The sequence below is a fragment of the Mus pahari genome, chromosome 2 (assembly GCF_900095145.1).
Source record: "Mus pahari chromosome 2, PAHARI_EIJ_v1.1, whole genome shotgun sequence".
NCBI classification, from domain to species: Eukaryota; Metazoa; Chordata; class Mammalia; order Rodentia; family Muridae; genus Mus; species Mus pahari.
In genome coordinates, this window is record NC_034591.1 from 111559449 (window position 1) to 111578250 (window position 18802).

An 18802-nucleotide genomic window follows, 5' to 3' on the forward strand; every position below is an offset into this window, starting at 1 on the left:
ACACACACACACACACACACACACACACACACACACACACACACACACGGAAGCAGCAGCTAGGTGAGTGAGAGGAATGGGAGGATCAGCCTGAAGTGCAGAGGCAGGAAGCCTTTCCAAGGATTTGCAATCCTTAATGAGAATGATACCAAATGAGCTCACCTGAGGCTGACAGAATGCTTGCAAAGCAAACACTACCTGGACAGACTCATCTTGCTCCACACCCCCAGGGGTCTCACACCTAATACAACTTGATATGTCAGCTCAGGATTTGACATATCAAGTTGTATTAACCTCCTAAGCTCCCAGACCACAGATTCCATAACAAAGTGAGCAGCCAGCTTGAGAAGCGGAGAGAAGGAACCTCAGGGAAGATACTTGCCTTCCTGTGCTTTTCGCATCTCATTGGACTACAGAATTGCACCTCAGAACTCACACAGGACAGTGCCTATACACACCAAACCTGCTCTCAAGGTCTTATATATGAAAAGGTGGAAGAATAACATCTGGCCATTTTTTAATTTAAAGGGAAAAAAATGTCTGTTTCATATGCCTGTCAATATACCAAGTAATGTAGCCTATCTTTACAAACTGTCAACCTCTGCACAAGTGGGTTGATTCTGCATTCCATATATACTGCCCAACAATGACAGGCCTTATGAAAGAAAGGCCTGGTATAAACATGAACACATTTCTCTCACTTGCGTGCTAGGACAGCTGAAAATGGCTCCCAGGTGTGAGCAGACACAATAGGTCCAGCCTTCTTTGCAAGGTCACTCTGCAGGTCAAAGTCAAGCCAGCCATTTTCGGATTAGGTGCACATGCACAAGAGGCTTCCCCAAGTGCTAACTGGATTAGAGAAGCCACCTGCAGGAAGTGGGGAGGGGGAGGAGGGGAGAAGGAAATGGCCCAGTTGGAATGAGTCTGCTGGTGTGGGCAGGAGCCAGCCCCTTTCACACGGGAGGTTGTGCAACCAGAGCAGCTCTGCTTCCAAGCGGCAAGTCCCGGAGCCCTGGGGGGTGTTCAGAGCCCGCTGCTGCAAGGAGTGGCTCCTCCCCTCCAAGTTTTCCTGGTTTCTCAAGAGTCAGGAGCAGCCTCTATTCCCTCTGGATCCTGTACTATATTGAGAGAGGGAGAGAAAGGGGAAGAACAGAGGGAGAGGGAGAGAGAGGAAGAGATGGGGGAGGGGGGAGAACCACCCAAAGGCATAACTAATATCAGCGCTTGCTCAGCAGCACAACTTCAGCCGCTCAGTTCCCAAAAAGGCAGGGACCTCCATGACCAAGTTGGTATTCTGCAAGCACCCCCCTGCCTGGGCTCCCCAGCTCTGCAGCTGGTGTTCCCTTCACTTTCTCAGCAAATAACTTGCAGATGTACCTCTCATCTCCCTGGCTTACCACCACCCCCACTCTCAAAGACAGGGGAGGGGGGTAGAGAAGGAAAATGACCAGTCATGACTGTGTGTAATTTGGCAGGCTCTCTAGGAGGCAGGCCACATGGGCTCCTTTCCCAGAGAAAGGCTCACTTCAACTGGGGGCAAAAGGACGTCTGCACTGCAGAGTCCCCAGGAAGCTGCCGGGACACAGGACTGATCACTGTGTAAAAGTAGATAGTTTTCTATTTCCAGGCTCACTGGTGGTACCCAGCATCCAATGAGGCTGCAGTTCTGAGTCCACAGGTCCTTCTCTGCCTTTCAATGGAAGCTTGCTGGCTTGCCTAACAGCCCACTTGCTGACAAAGAAAAAAGAAAGGCAAATTGGCCCCCAAATAAAGCTAGCCATGTCCTAGTAGTCCTACAAGTACCCCTAGGTGCCTCAGGGTCTCACTGTGCTGGCTGAACAGTGCTAAATTACACCCACTTCGGGGAGGGGTAAGAACGCAAGTCTAATATTAGAGTTGTGGATCAGAGTCCACAGGGTAGCCACTGAGATTTCCAAATTCTTGAGTCATAGAACAAAGATTACAATAGGGACACACGGACAGTGATAGAGATAGGGAAAGTATATTAAGGAAGAGAAACGCACTCCTAAGATGGGAATGGGCTAGACAGCTGCTGGGACTGGACTGAGACTTTTGTCAAAGCTTCTTGCCCTAAGCCTGGAGACCCTATGCAGGTCATGCCCATCACACCCACCTTCTCTTGAAGAATTTGGGGGCTTTTGCTTGAACTTCTGTTTCATATAGCCAGGTGGAGAGGGGTTTCCAGTTGCTCTGCCAACTGGCTTCAGTTCTTCTGTTAACCTCTGATGCCTCTATGCCATACTCTACTACCACAGACAGGGTAAGCAACCTTGGGTCAAATGACTCTTTATCTGAGAGCCTTTCCTATCATGCACACATCAGCAGCATGAAGGGACCTCAGACAGTACCCAGCCCTTGTATGATGATTATCGGTTTCTCTGTCTTTCTCTGCAGGTAGATGTTGTTCCTTAGGAAAAGAAGACACCGACCGGTTGTTACTGAGCTCCTAGGGCCCTCTCAGGAGCCTCCCAACAGAAACAGCAGCCTTAATCTACAAGTGCCAAGTCCATGAGGAGCCAGCCTGTGCCCTAGTGCTTTTCTTTTATTGTTAAACCTGAGCACTGCAAGAGGAAAGAGCAAACTAAAGCAAGCTGTATTTTAGAGGTACACCCAGGACTGGCCAGCCAGCTGTCTCACCCTAAGTTGCAATTTTAGAGAACAGCCCTGGATGTGAGGAAGACAAGACTTTTATAGCTCAGGGGTACAGGTTTCCAAATGGGGAGTTGGCAGGCCAAAAACAAACAAACAAACAAACAAACAAACACCCAGCAGGGTTACAGGAGCAGAACAAAAGCATAACAGATTAGTCATCATGATTCCTGAAACAAAGACAGGGTTGCAAGGTGGGCATAACAACAGGTGGTCGCAACAAGGTAGCTAGAGCAACCCTTTGATGCAAAGGGAGGGTAGCAAGATGGGTCTTAGCTTTCTGAAACAAAGACATGACTGCCATACCTGAAGCAGGCAGCACAGAACCCTTTGTAGTTAAGGTTACAGGGGGCATAGCCCAATGCTTGAGAAACAGGTTTAATCATAAACAGGAATGAACCTAGTTTATCTTTATTCTAAGACAGCTTTTATGCCTAAAATAGAGGCAAGCTGGTTCTTCATTATTTCTTCTGCCTACCAGTGATGAGGACTAGAGTCTCCTCCGGGCAGAAGGCTGAGAAAGCAAGAAGAAATGGCAGGGTTATATACAATTCAAGGCTGGGGAAAGACAAGACGGGAACCCATTAGAGAGAGCGAGGAGAGAACTGATACCTCACCAACACCCTTTTAACTGCCACATGAAACAAAGAGGTGCCTCGGGGCTTAGGTGAGGACAAGGACCTGAGGGATGCCAGTAACTGATAATCATAGTAAGGTAAGAGGTGTTAACCCTGACTCCTGCCCTGGGGGAAAGCTTCAACAGCCACCAGGGCTCTAATCAGCTGTTCAGGGGCAGTATGTGTCCTGCCAGGTTAGGGCACACACAAGAGTGCTCCTGTCTCCTTCTTTCCCTAGTACTTTGGAAAGTCAGCTGGAGAGCCCCAAGTAGGCCTACCTATAAACAACAAACTGATAAGGGCCATGGGTCTCAGGCATAGTCAGTATATCCATGGTACTCCTGCCCGTTGTCTCCTGCCATTCACTTGGAGACCACTACTCCAGGTTGCCACACAGGTGACAACCAGGAAATGTATGGTTTATTGTCTTCCAAAGCCCAATGGGCTTGGGAAGAATACATCAGCCCCGGGCTCCTCTCCCACATCTCACATAAAGCTAGGCAGTGGTCCTCCACAGCAGGACCACAGCACCTTGGAAGACATAAGCTAATTTTCTTGACCCAAACAGAACTATTGAATCAGGACAGCCAGTTTTAAACACCCTTGACCGTCTTTCTTCTACTGGTGACTGGCAAATGCTATACCAAGAAGGGGAGCAGCTACAGCCACCTCAACTGTGCACACCCCACAACGCCCAGTTTATACAATGAGCCCCCACCTGACAGTCAGCCTCAGCTCTAAAGATGACCATTATTTCATCCTTCCTGGGATAAACATCATGTACTAAGGAAGGGATTTTTTTCCATGAGTTCTTTATTATGTCTGCAAATACTGGTCTTTCGGGGGATATACTCACAGGAAGCTTGAAAGACAGCTAGGGAAAGTCAAAGGCAAGAGCCTCTCCTCCACTTGTACCTCAGGTGAAGGGTAAAAATACTCCTGTCCCAGTGCACACACCCTACTTCAAGAATATTAGCAACTGAGTTCTATATCCAACCAGGTTATACCTGTGACTGTGAACTATGATCTGCCTCTAAAAACATAATACACAGCAAGACGATCAAGGGTGTTGAAAGCTGGCTGTCCTGATTCTCAATAGTTCTGTTTGGGTCAAGGAGAGGAGAAGGAAGGAGGGGTAGGAAAGGAGAGGGGGAGGAGGAGAGGGGAGGAAGAAGAAGAGGAGGAGGAAGAGGAAGAAGAGGAAAAGAAAAAAAATATTTTTTCTGTGCTTCAAGCTGAATTCTTGACGGTCTTAGCTCAGGACCAGGCATAATTTCATGGCAGGAGTGGGGGTGGAGGTGCAAGGTCTGCAGATCACAGCTCTCTCCCCTTTAAAATTACTTTCCAATTACACTTTCATTATGAATTGATTTTTATACTGGTTGCTCTTCCAAAGGATCTGAGTTTGATTCCCTGTACCCATAGGGTAGCCCACAATCACCTATAGCTCCAGTTTCAAGTGACACAATGCTTTTCTCTGGGGTCTGTGAGCACCAGGCATGTGGAGATATGACAACCATACACGTGAGCTAAAGTAATAGTAATAATAATCATTTCCAAGTAACAACATAAACTTTAAACAGCAATATTACAAAGTCACAAACGATTCTGTGCTCACTGCTGCTCGGGTGTCCTGCCTATCCAGGACACAGACTGAGAAGAACAAAGAGCATGGCGTGGTGACAAGTTCAAGTCTGAAATGTTTGACACCTCGAGGAGTACAGCAGCCTCTAAAGGATCACGTGGGAAATACGCTGCAGCAGTTGCACGAGGCAGAGTCAAAGCCCGCTTCTCTGCAGTGATGAATGAGGGACCGCTTCCACTACTCAGTGGTCTAGGTGCAGTAATGAAGAAAGGCACAAACCTTCAACAGAAACATGTTTGATTTGTCAGACAAATTACTGTTGCCCTGAGAATCAAAACTTGAGTTTCCTGAACTTCCCAAAACAACAAAAACAAACAAAAGCAAACATTTTTTTTTTATCTCAAACATAAAAATCTGCTGGCAGATTCTGTTCCTTTCTAACAAAAGTCTGTTTCTTTTCCTGAGATCTATGTTTATGAAATGAGCTCCCTTACTCCAAACCCAATCCTATTAAAAGCTTTCCTTGGGTTTTCATGCTTTCTGTTATTAAGGACAAATGGCTTTGGCATTATCCTCAACATTAATGCAAATAAACCTGCTCTTTGACAAGCACGTTAATTGAACCAGATGCCTTCAATCAGAAAGCAATAACCAACTGAAATTGTGCTGATGACCCCAGCGTCTCAAGCTCTTTTGATGCCCTGATATTAAACACAGGCACGAAACCGAATCTCCTCCATGAGACCTTCCCAGGGTGGACACCGAGAAAGAAGGGAACTGTGGTGTGAAGTCCTGAGTGAGCGAGCGAGAAGGAACACACTTTAAAGCTGCATCCAGCATGGCAGGTGTCCACACTGAGAGTCAGAACCTGCTCCTCCAGTCTAAAGTACCAACGGCAGAAGCTGAGGCAGAAGGTCGATGTGTCTTTGTGATCCACCACAGAAGGAAAGTGAGAAGCTGAATGTGGACCAAGGACCTATCACCCATCTGTTGGAAGCAAGATGGCCTATAATCATGCTCCCTAGGGGTCACACTGTAACTCATCAGGAAGACCATTTCAGAACAAGAAGATAAAGATCCTTCAAATACTAGTTTCAGAGAAATTACCACCCAAGTCAGATGGGGACAAGAATCACCTGTAAGGGCATTCTCGTCCAGCAACTAAGACTTTGGGGAACTAGCCCTCTCTGGCTTCCTCACCAAGTAAGGAGCCAAGGAATGAAAGCAGCACTTCTTGTACTCTGAAGAGTGGGCAAGTGGCCGAGCCCTTGTTAAATAAGGCCTGTGATGGGAGTGGCATACCGGAGCTGACAGGCACCGCCAGTCTGCAACCTGGGCTTCCAGGAGCCACAAGTTACAAGCATCTTCAAGTGCTGTGCTTCATGGACACACAAGGGATCATCACATCCGTAATTAGCTTCACATAAGGCTAACTGACCTAATTTACCAGCAATTAAACACTCTCCAGATGCTATGTAGATACAAGAAAGAAAGAAAGAAAGAAAGAAAGAAAGAAAGAAAGAAAGAAAGAAAGAAAGAAAGAAAGAAAGAAAGAAAGAAAAGAAAAGAAAAGAAAAGAAACAGACCTTTGCCTGTCTAAAAAGGGTACAGCTTTCACAAAAGCACCTCACAGAATAAGGGCTGATTCACACATCTTATGCCCCTAAAAGTGAGAGGTCGCCAAGGTCCACAGAGCTGTGACAAGCCACCTGCCAGAAGCAGTGGCATGGTGGTGCATGCCTTTAATGCAAGCACTCAGGAGGCAGAGGCAGGTGGGTTTCTGAGTTCGAGGCCAGCCTGGTCTACAAAGTGAGTTCCAGGACAGCCAGGGCTATACAGAGAAACCCTGTCTCGAAAAACAAAAACAAACAAACAAAAAAGCCATGGACCATGTCTCACGGGATAACAAACAAACACTTTATGAAAGTTCCTTCCACTCCTCTTTAGTCTTGACCTTGCTTGTGGGGAATGTGTAAAGAATAAGCAACACGTTTTGTAAATGAGGGAAAAGAAGTTCTGAGAGGGCGAGTCACATTCCCAGGACACAGAGAGTCACAATCTACTCCCTATGCTCTCCTGTAAGCCATCAGGCCTTAGAAAGGGTTAAGCTCCAGGCCACAGTTCACAGTTCACAGCAGCCCTGAACACAGCTCCTATGGCCAGCCAGAATCAGATCCGCGAGCCACACCAGCAATCTTCCTAGCTTCCTGCTAAGTCCCTCTGCTCAGCCTGCTGAGCCCATGTTTAAAAAAAAAACAATGTATACAGGTGTGCTGATGAATCATTAAACCAACAAGTTGAAGGTATGCAGAGAAACGTGCGGGAGATGGGAAGGTCAGTAATGCATGGAAATCTGCTGGGGAAGCTGCCAGTAAGACCTGGTATCCAGCATTACTGTACTCAGGGCACAGTAGGAAAGACCGCTGAGTGAGCTTAAACCTGTGGCACTTCACCTGATGCCACAGGAATGGAGTGAAGCCAGGTGCTTAATCCCCAGAAAAGGCTAGAAGCAGCTTAAATGACAACACCTTCAAAGCTCCCTCCTCTTCGTTTCTGGTTAAGACCCTGAATGTTTTGTCTACAGTAGCACACGGTGTTACGATGTGCTTTTGAACTGTCCCCCACAGAACCGTGTTTGAGTGTTTGTTCCTTGGCTGACAGTACTGTTTGTGGAGAGGTTGTGAAACTCTTAGAAGCTGGGGCCAGGTACCAGAGTGTACCCCTAGGAGCAGGTGTTGGGAGGTTACGAGGACTGGTTCTAGCCTCTCTGTGGCATTTAGACAGCCATTGCCACAAGTTTCTACTGCAACAGACCAATCGACTTCACACCACTAGCGTCCCGCTATGAGGGACCAAACCCCTCTGAACCAAAATCCATCTTTCCTTGCATAAGCTGTTTCCATCAGGTGCTCTGTCTCCGAGATCCACAAGCAAACGCCGTGCATAGGTCTGTCCCAGCTTAACACAGACACTGACAGGTTACTCCTCACTGTTAGCAGGATGCCAGTGCTCTGTAGGTACTTTATTATTTCTTTAGGGCTATAAAGGTAAACTGGGTTTGCCAAAATTCACTGCATAATGATAAAACTGTCATAGTTCAGTCGTTTAACCTAGTTTCATCACCCAAGTGAGAACTCAGTTACTAAAAGCAAAGGATCTGTTCTATGTAACTCCGTCAGGGTGTTTAAAAAAAAAAAAAAAAAAGACTAATTTTCCCTATTAGAAATGCAGCAAAACTTTCAACTTGTAATTCTATAAACTCCCACACAGCAAAATACAGTGTTTGTTATAATCATTATTAGGCAACATGAAGAAAGGTCATTGTTTACCAAAAAGGACAGGAAGTATCATTAACCAAGTGTCAATAATCACCATGGCCCCACCACACAGCCCAGGGTCCCCAGGTGGCACCACTTACAAAAAGAGAGAGACAACGTGTACAGAGGCTGCTCCCAGTGATGGTATGGCTGTCAGCTCGTTGCTGTTGAGGTACCTGTAAGAAGAGCAGCAATCCGTCACTTAGAGCATTTACATTAGTCGTTAAAAATCACACACAACAAAAATAACACATCAATGCTGAAGTTAGCCAGAGTAAGGCTATGAGATGTGAGATAAGAGATAAGGCATTTATAATCAGGTTTTAAAGGGAGTCCAGCTACATGAAGTCAAAACCACTACCCACCTATCACACCCCTGGCCAGAAGTGCACACAAACAGGAACTATGTTCTGACCTTCCATCAAGCTCAGACATCAGACTAACAAGGGAGATGAAAACAGGCCCCGATGCAGGGTCTAGCCAACTGTGTTCCCGTGACCATCAACAGAAATGGTGGTGGTGAACTGAAGCAGTCATAGAGGACTCGGAGACAGGAAGAACAGATCTTGGTGGCACTGTGCCCCAGGCAAGGGGCAATGAGAGAATGCGAGCAGGAGCCTGCTCACTGCATGGTGGGCATCCCAGAGCATCCAATGTTCCCCCTCTGATGTAACAAGGGGGCTCGACTCACGCCCTCATCTTCTTGAGGTTCCAGCCTAGTTGGACTAGGAGACGTGTGAAGAAAACCAACAAAAACAAGTGTACCATGTGTCTGCAAACAGACATTTTGAAACTCTCTGCAGACAGGATTCACTCCCCAGGACCCTGTCCCATTATGAGAGTCTAAATCCAGATTTCCGCAGTTACTATCTTTTCACGGACGGGAAAGTCCGCAAGCCAAAGCACAGCCTGCCTGGTCTCTTTCCATGGGCACGCATGGCTAAATCTGGGGAGAAAATCCCAAGTCAGACTTACAGTGCCAGCCCCCAAAGCCTTAAGAAACCCAAGTTCAGGCTCTGAGGGGATCAGGTGGAAGGAAACAGTATTTAACAAGGGGAGTGAGGGGATAAAAATTGGTTATCTTGTTCCCAATTTCTTAAGGGAGGCACATCTTACAGAAAGCATGTCACTCCATCTGGGGACAAGACCACAGAAATGACAGCTGTATTCAAACAAGTACATGGCTTGGCTACTTGCTTGAATCATCTGGCTGGCTGCCATCTTTTCAGAAATGAATAGAAGTGGTGGGGGCTTGAATTATCCCATTTGCTTTCTTCAGTGCCAGAGTCAGTTAGGAATGAAACTTGGCAATTACTGACTGTAGGACACAGAATGCCTTCTTCACTAACTCCATGTCTGAAGCATCTGGAGGGGAGAAGGCAGGTCTGTATCATGTGGCGAATCCTTTCTCCACTTAAAGAGCCCTTGTGTTTGGGGAAATAGACAATTAATTACTTTAACAGTCTCTTATCTGACTGCCCCCTAAATCACATAGCTCCTGCTTCTCTGTTATCTCTTCCTGCCTGCCACTTCCCATCACAGTGTGGAGGCACTGAGAGCGCTCATCAGCCCTAATCTCAACCAATAAATCTTCTCAGTGCCCAGCAGCATGCTGATGAGTAGAAATGACCCCCTCCGTTTATCAGAGAGAGAAAACTGCTGGAGGTCTGCTGCCAACAAGGCATCCTGCAGACCTGTTCTCCGAGAGGCTCCATCCAGCAGCCAATGGAAAAAGATGCAGACATAACCAACCACACATGGAGAGCTCTTCGAGTCTTCTGGAAAAGTTAGGAGAAGGACTGAGAGGGACCTAAAGAGGACAGGGACCCCACAGGAAGACCAGGAGAGTCAACTAACCTGGTCCCCTGGGGTCTCCCAAGGACTGAATCACCAACCAAAGATTGAGCATGGGTTGGACCTAACCCCCCCCCCCCGGCACATATACAGTAGATAAGCAGCTTGGTCCCCAATAACTGGAGTGGGGTGGCGGGTCGTGGGAGGAACACTGTCCCTGATGCTGTTGCCTGCCTGCCTGCCTGTGGATCTCATTCCCCTAAATGGACCTTCTGGCTTCAGTGGGAGAAGATGTGCCTAATCCTTCAGCAACCTGATGTGCATGGGAGTTGGTGGGGGGAGGGGTCTACGTAAGACGGTATGAGAGGAGAGGGGAAGGGATATAAAGTGAATAAATAAAAAAAAAAAATTTAAAAGCTCCTTTCTTAAGGTTTACTGGAAACCAGGATGGCAGTGACAGTAACAGTAACAGCAGTGACCTCCTAGAGACTGGGGTGGGTGCCACTCTAGGAGCTTTCCTGTGATTACCTCATCTTTAGACACCTAGATGTAGGTCCCAGGAACATCCCAGTACACTAGACCAAGGTCACCACAAAGAAGCGACAGTGGCTGAAGGAGAGAAGCCTCAAGAACTAGGTGCCCAATGCTACCGTAGGCTGCTGCTTTGTAATTACAGCCCATACACCATGTGCTTCGGTGATTTCATCACTGCGGCAACTTTTGAGTCAGATACCAACAACCGGTATTCCCTACATTATAGTAAATTTAAGTCCATTTAAAAAGTTAGCCTGGGGTCATTGACCAGGGCAGCACTGCCAGGAGACAACCTGATGGGCAAATCAGAAAGCAGCAAGCTCACAGGCTAGGAAGCATGAGGCAGGCTTAACCACTCAGAACCCTGGGATAACAGCAAGGTGGCCTGATTTCCTGCCTGCTTGTCATAACTTAATTTTGAACCTGAAACAAAGAGTACAGGATTCCCTGCAGGTGAACCTCAGCTGAGAAACCTGGTCTCAGGCCAGCCCTGCTACACATATGGACAATCACCCCACTCCATACATATCACAGAACTAAATGAGCGAGGGCAAGGGGCTGGCTAGCACTTCCCATCAGTACAGCAGGGCTAAAGATGAACGGTGAATTTGTAAGCCTTGATGAGCAGTCCTGGAGCAACAGGCTCAGTCAGAAATAGCAGGCTCTAATTTCAACAGGGCTGCCTGATTTATGGAGAGGACAGTTGGAGCCCAAAGCACAGGAACTATCTGCATGGCTAGCTTACTTTCAGATCATTTTTACTCTAAAAAAGAAAAAAAAAAAAAAAAAAAACTAGTTCAGTGTACGCAGCTAGCCCCACCACTCTTTGCTCCCCAGTTGTTTGTCAGGCCAAAAGGAGAATGCAATCCTCAGAAGGCAAAAGCATCAAACTCACTCCGAGACATGAAGAGCTGTGTGCCAGACTGAAATAGAGACTGGTCAAAAAATAGCACTGGAGCCCTGCGAGAAAATGACGCCCTGGGTGTACAGCAGTCTCCATGAACACAGAACGTCTAAAGATGAAGGAGAGTGTGAGATGAGGAACTTTCACTATCGAGGTTATGTGCTTCCATGCCTCGTGACCTGTGCCCTAGCAACTCCCTGCTGACTCTACCCACCCCACCCCTAAAACTTTACTTCCATTCAAAGCACGGCAGATCTTCCTGAAATGTCTGGCTTTTATAAACCTTTTCCTGATGATTCAAGACCAGAGCATGACTCATGGCCCAACCCTGGAGCTGGAGGAGGTGTAAGTGGGGTCAATGAGGTGCACGATTGTCTGACCCCAGGACAGAACCTGGGGTGGGATGCTGCCCACTGACCCTGAAGGTCAGTTGGAACGTTCTGATCCTGCAGCTTTCTCTCAGAGCTTCCACTTACAAGTAGCTTGTTAAAGAGAATATTACATGCTGTAATATACACAGTGTCATAAAGGGCAGCAGCATCATTTATTAACTTAGCCAAATTTGACTTTAATAAACAACATAAAACCTACCTAAGAAGTAATTGTGGGTTACAGTGTGTGTGTGTGTGGGGGGGGGGGGTTGTGCTGTATTAATTTACCAAATGGCTGAAATGGACATGCAATAAGAATTTCAAACACTCCAGTGAAGAAAATGAAAATTCGATGAAAGATAAAGAATGCATCCTTATACTTCAGGCCCCTCAGAGGAAGCTCCTCCAACAGCTAGGGGAGACTTGCACATTTCTGTTTCACACAGATTCTTACATACTACAAACATGAAGACCTTCTTCTGACCAGCAACAGGGTGGCCTTTTGCTGACGTGAGAGGTGAGATCAAGCCACTATGATCACTAATTTATTTAGCCAGTTGGCTCTTTGTACACAGAGTGGGTGCTCTGGGCTGTTGGCCGTTTCCTAACAGAGATGGAGCTGCAGTCCACAGGCGTCAGGTTGGAAGTTTGGATGGTCATTTCTTACAAGGAAAAAAAAAATCCATTAGCGCTTACAAGCAAACACGGGTCTTAAAATCAAGGCTTCAAGGGACTAGAGAATAACACTGGCTAAAGACTTTCCTTGACTATGATATATGCAGCTGGTTGGATAAAATTACTTTAGGATAATACAGAGTATCTTCCCTTAGAATCCATGAAGGTTTGATCCAAACTCCCTGCAAATAGCAGAATCTGCGCAAGATCCTTATAGAGATATATACAGTGCCTGTATGAAACCTGAATGTGCCCTGTGTTCAATTGTCTCTAGATTACTTAGCATACCTAAGACAATGTAAATGCTAGGTAAGCCATTAATTATACTGTATAGGACATAAAAGACAAGGAAAAAAGGACATTTGTGCATTTCAAGCAGATGTATTTTTCAATTATCAATCAGAGGTTGATTGACTCCACAGATGATAAATCCATGCATATGGAGACCCAAGTTAATGGTCACATATGACAAGAAGGGCGAATGATGTGTGTCCAGCTCTGTCCAAAGTCTGAGTAACACACCAGTCCTTCAGGAATACACTCAATTACAAATTCACCTCTACTGAAACAGAGACAAGTTACCAAGTAGCAGAGCCAAAAGTCGGTGGCATGTGGTCATACAGCAGTCGGAGGCATGTGGTCATAGAGCATGGATTGTTAAACCACAGAGATCGGCTCTTCTACTCCTTACCAATCAAATGACCCTCAGCATGCCACCTAACCTTGCTGTACCTCAGTCTCCTCCTTTAAAAAAAAAAAAAAAAGTAAATAATACATGTACCAGAGTCGTGGGGCTTTGGCAGGATCCAAGAGAAATAAATCTAAAAGTTTAGGCTGTGGATACTTACATGGGAAATACTTATCAGTCAGCACTAATAACAATAATAGCTATTAGCTATTAACTAAGAGCAGCAGTCTATCAACCGCCCCTCAGTATTTCAGTCTTCCTTTACATCCCAACCCTCTGCACCTGTTCTCCTGCATGCACACAGCAGTGAGAGAGCGCAGCAGCATGGACATAGCAGAGTTGAGTCATAAATATCTGGAGGCAGGGCTCCCTTACCCTCTCCAGGAAGCGCGTGGGACAGTGGCCCGAGCAAGGCAGCTTAGTAGCAAGCACCCCCAAGCCACTGCAGTAATGTGAGCCAAGGGCCTTTTCACAGAGGACTATATAAATAGCCCTCTGGTTATAGAGGACTCGGTGTCCAGCACTCCGGGTCAGGGCACTCCCTGATGGGCTTTCCTCAGGGTTGTGAGCAGTGAAGAGATGTGGCTTGGAAGCAACTGCACATGTCTTCCAGGAGCCTCCAATGGGCTTGCTTTCTCTCTCTTCCCAACCCACAATGTTATGTGGTTCTAGAGCCTCTAAAATTAAACCACCGCTAAGCCACCACAACTCCTGCACCCGCCTTTGACTCTGAAGACCGCAAGGTCTGGGAGAACTGACTTGAGCCCAGTTAATTTGGAAGCACTGGTGTGTCGACTGTGGGCTGTGTTCTTTTGGTTTTTTTTTCCCCTTCCATATTCTTACCTAGTTCCCACCACTCACTGCTGGTACCTCTTTGGCTCACCAGGATTTACCAGAATTCTCTTAGGGAAAGCCCAGGTCTCCACCACTGAGAAGTTCATTTTGCTGCTCTGGGCATGATGAATTTAACTTATGATCCACAGAGGCAGGAGGCAGTCAACAGTGGCAAGCAGTCCAATCTGTCAGCCTCAAGGATGTGTTTCTAAACAACTCACTCAGTATGTGAGCTGCAGGTTCCAAGAGCAGGAAGAAGTCACACATGCACATCAGTCAGGACTGACCATGGGTCACTCTGTCCATGTCACAGAAAGGGAAAGGGACACTGAAGAGCCAAGTCACTTGTACAGGAACAGATCCTGAACTAGAATCTCAAATCTAGCGCTCTGGCTACCAGAACAACCATTTTCCCACCAGGAGGCCTTGCAGCCACAGAGAACAGGGTGGTCTGTGGTACACTGCCCCCCACCCCAGCTACGGTATGATGGAGATTATGGGAGTGAGCGGATGAGGGGTGGGGGGGTAGGGGGTAGGTCAAGGGAGTAGCACCAGATGGAAGTAGAAAGCTCACAAGCAAGGAACAGCTATGTAGGGAGATAAAGAACGTGCTCTCCAGAGCATTTACCAACAAGTCTGAAAGGTAGGACACTGAATCTATTACCAGGATTTAAGATAAAGGTCAAAATGAATGTGAAACACAATCCACAATGAACGAACTCAAAAGTCCAAGACAAGATAGATCAAAAACAGTGTGGTCAAATCATTCTGGAGCTGAGACGGAAGGGAAAACACCAGAACATTGATTTGGACTTTCCATGTTCTGCTCACTGTACACTTTCTGAAACATGCTTCATCTTGACTTTTTAAATGTGACGTCAAAATATCCATTATTGTGGCACCCTTGTGACATCAGTGCCTAAGGGCAGGCCTTCTTTTGCCTCATCCTAGTCACAGACCTATTTTTGTAGCTCGCTTGGCTCAGAAGAGCACCTGGCACAAAGCAGACACTCAAGTAAGTATAAACGGAAGCCCGTGACATCACGGGAAACAGCATAATTTTAATCTCTTCCAATAATAATCTCTGAGAATGACAGAGAATTTGAACATATGATAGCCGCAAGAGTCAACAACATCCTGGACCAAAGCAAAGGACAGCAAAGCCCTTGGGTTATAAAATCAACGGGCTCCTGGTAGACTAAGCTTATCAACTGGAAAAGCTATGATTGGCTGAACTGTGTCCCCTCCCTCAAATAAGTGTTGAAGGACAAAGCTTCAGGATGTCAGAGTATAGATGTTTACCGACAAGCCTTTAAAGACTAAGGAGGCTAAGGCTGCAGCTTGGTGGTGGACAGTTTGGCTTGCGTGGTCCAGGCTCTGCATTTAATCTCTAGCGCAGGGGTAGGAGATGTCACTAAGGTTAAGTCATGCCACATGGGTGGATCCTAAGTGATGTGACTGGTATCTGTACAAAAGGAAATTGGGATGCACCATGAGAACCAGGGATTCCATGAACACAAAGGAAAGACCAAGAGAAGACACAGTAAGAGGCAACCACCTGCAAGCTAAGGAAAGGGAGCTGAGTTGAAGCCAGCCCTACAGGTTTCTAGCTCCCCACCATGAGGAATCAGCCTCTGCTAGTGAAGCCAGCAGCCGATGGGATTTGTTACTGAAGCCTTGGCTGCCTTCACATTTTCGTCCCCCACACTCGTCCCACTGACCTCATGGGCAAATGAAGGCACAACACAAGGCATTTCCAAGCTCCTTCCAACTCTGGGGTTTAACCCTGGAAGTCTATGCTTTGAAAAAAGACATAAAAGCCATAAAATCTGGCCGTGAGGGTAGGGAATGCAGCTATTCTGCAAACTATATCAGCAAATAAAATTAAGGTTTCATCAGATACCCTGCTACAATGGAATGAAGACTAGCCACCAAAGACTTTCATCAACTGCCTGTAGTAAAAATGTATAGAGAACTTAATGATTTGCTAAAATGCCTATAACAATTTGATAATGATTTATAGCAATTTTATATAAATATTCATAAAAGAGCATAGAGTACATTGGAAGGACTGGAGGATTGGAGAGGCATGACAGGATCAGGTGGGGAGGGGGAGCGGAAGTGGGGTTGAGGGAAGGAATGGAGAGAGAGACAGCCAGAACTGAGGGTCATTAGAGAGGGAGTCTGGGAACCAGTGCAGCGGAAACTTCCTAAAATATGTAAAAGGGATCCTAATGAAGTCTCTAAATAATGGGGGGGGAATTTTTAATTTATACAACAAAATATTTTTAACTGTGAGAAGTACTGGGTAAGCCAGATATAAATCCATAAATGCCTATATCTCTAAGCACTTGGGAGGCTAAGGCAGAAGAATTATGAGTTTCAGACCAACCTGGGCTTACAGCAAGACTGTCTTGGAAAAAAAAAAATACAAGGAAAAAGAACTATAATATACATTTTGATTCTAAACCTATATGCATTTATGTGTGTAGTTTACAGCAAGTAATCATGATAGCTTTGTACAACTTATTCACTGTACTGAAATTTCTGTAAAGTTGCTGTGGGGCTAAAATTCTTGATAAACCCAATGGATGTATCAAAGCATAAATCTTTATAATATACAGAATGTCTAGGGCCTGCATTAAAGGATGCTCAAGAGGGAGCAAGCCTGGTGCTCAGTGACAGTGATGCTTGGCTTGCTAGGAGGGACGGGGAAGAGGGGCCTCTATTGCCCATGCTTCTTGCCAGGTTTGTGGAAAATGCAAATGGTGGGCTAGCACCAGGTGCCTCTGCTGACTAAACTATTATACCTTTATGGCACCTGTGAGAATGCACCGGCACAGGAATGTTCCCCAATCAGTCAACAGGACTTTCCATCGAAGGACACTCTCTTTCACTCCCACTGGGCAACCATGCTTTCCAGTAATACTACACCTACTGCACTGTAGCATGCCCTTCATAGAAAACAGGGCCTGCAGCAAAGGGAAAGGAATCTAACATGGCACCCCTTTATCTATGAGGGCTCCTCTCCTCAGCCTCCATGTGTACCTGAAACTCTATCTATAGTCCTTTTCCATACAAAAGTCATCCATAGTAAGAGATGGACAATAATGAAAGGAACACTTACATAATAAAATTTATGTGAATTTGATCTCTTATACAAAATCCTACTGTATTTTCATCTTCTCACTTAAAGGAACCACTTCAGAGCTTCTTTTGGCATATCCTATTGTCATATCACTAACCCTGTGTTTTGGGACCATTACGTGGGAAACTGGCATTACGTGAACACAAGCATCAATCTATGGCTGACCATATGCAAATGTTCCTTCCTATAAGTTGAGACCAGCCACCCAGGAGCCTGAGACCAGTACAATAGGAAAGGATTCCCCCCAGATCGTTCTGCCCTCTACCTCTACGGGTTTAGGGGACACTCACACTTCCTGCAGATTCGTCAAGTCCTCAAAAGCAGCAGAGTCGATCTCGGAGAGTCTGTTATAACTCAGGTTTCTGGTAAAAGAGAAAGTGAAAAGTACTAAATTAATAGTTGGCACTTCATCAGAGACCAAGAAGCCTTTCCTCACTCGCCAAGTCCCTCAGAGAGAAACCTCCAGCCTCTGCCTCATGACCTTTCCCTCCTGTGTCCTGTTTTAGTAACAGACACACTGAGCTTTATAAACACCGCTCTCCACCTGCTTCAGTGCACACAGAGGGCACAGAGCAAGGCTGGGAACCTGTACTTCCAGAGTGGATTCAAGCAGACTTCCAGTACCAACCGGCTAACCAACACTTGAGAAACTAAGACGGGCCAGTACTAACCCAAATGCTTTGTACCGTATCAAGTCCAGGGCCACTCGGGTTGTAAACTGCATGTATTAGGACTGGAGAAAGGGGTAAGAGCAGTTACTGTTCTTGCAGAAGACTTAGGTACCCAGTACCTACAAGGCTCACAAATATCTGTAACCCCAGTTCCAGAGAGCCCTATTGCTCTCTACTAATATCGCTCTCTACTGCAGGCTCACACATGCTATGGTACACATACATGTACTCAGGCATATACACATAAACATTTTTAATTACATTTAGTGTGTGTGTGTGTGTGTGTGTGTGTGTGTGTGTGTGCAAGTCAGAGGACAATCTGTGAGAGTTGGTTCTTTCCTTCCACCATGTGTGCCTTTACTTAGCCTTCCTAATGGTGTAACCCTTTAATACAGTTCCTCATGTTGTAGTAACCCCAACCATAAAATGATTTTTTGTTGCTACTTCATAAATATAATTTTGCTACTGTTATGAATCAATAAATTGTAATGCAAATATCTTTTTTTTTCTTTGGTCTTGGCAACCCCTTGAAAGAATCATCTGATACTCCCGAAGGGGCTGAGGCCCATACAGCAGATCCTCAAGGACATTCTTTTGTTTGTCTGTTTTTTCAAGATAGGGTTTCTCTATGTAGCAGACCTGGCTAACCTGGAACTCACTCTGTAGACCAGGCTGGTCACCAAGACCCATGTGCCTCAGCCTCCTGAGTGCTAGGATTAAAGGCATGTGCCACCACTGTCCAGCTCCTCAAGGATAGTCTTAATGGCTTTTGTTGTTGTTTGAGAGAGGGTCTCCCTTGCTGGCCTTAAACTTGCTATGTAGACCAGGCTGGCCCAAGAACTCAGGGATCACCCTGCCTCTGTCAGGGTTAAAGGAACACACTAACAGGCTCAGCCCTGATGACTTTTTAAAAAATTAATGTTTAACTAAAGCATCAACATCAAGAGAGAGAGAGAGAGAGAGAGAGAGAGAGAGAGAGAGAGAGAGAGAGAGA

At 46.1% G+C, this 18802-nt stretch overlaps 1 protein-coding gene across 1 annotated transcript in view; it reads right to left on the bottom strand.

The window, feature by feature from the left end:
* The window catches only part of Lrig1 (leucine rich repeats and immunoglobulin like domains 1), a 97832-nt gene that overhangs the window by 42040 nt on the left and 36990 nt on the right, over positions 1-18802 (bottom strand). Inside the window, exons 2-3 of the mRNA XM_021189833.2 lie at positions 17428-17499; positions 8291-8365 (exon numbers count right to left, since the gene is read on the bottom strand). Of these exons, the coding sequence (XP_021045492.1) occupies positions 8291-8365; positions 17428-17499 (147 nt within the window). The remainder of the gene's footprint in view (positions 1-8290; positions 8366-17427; positions 17500-18802) is intronic.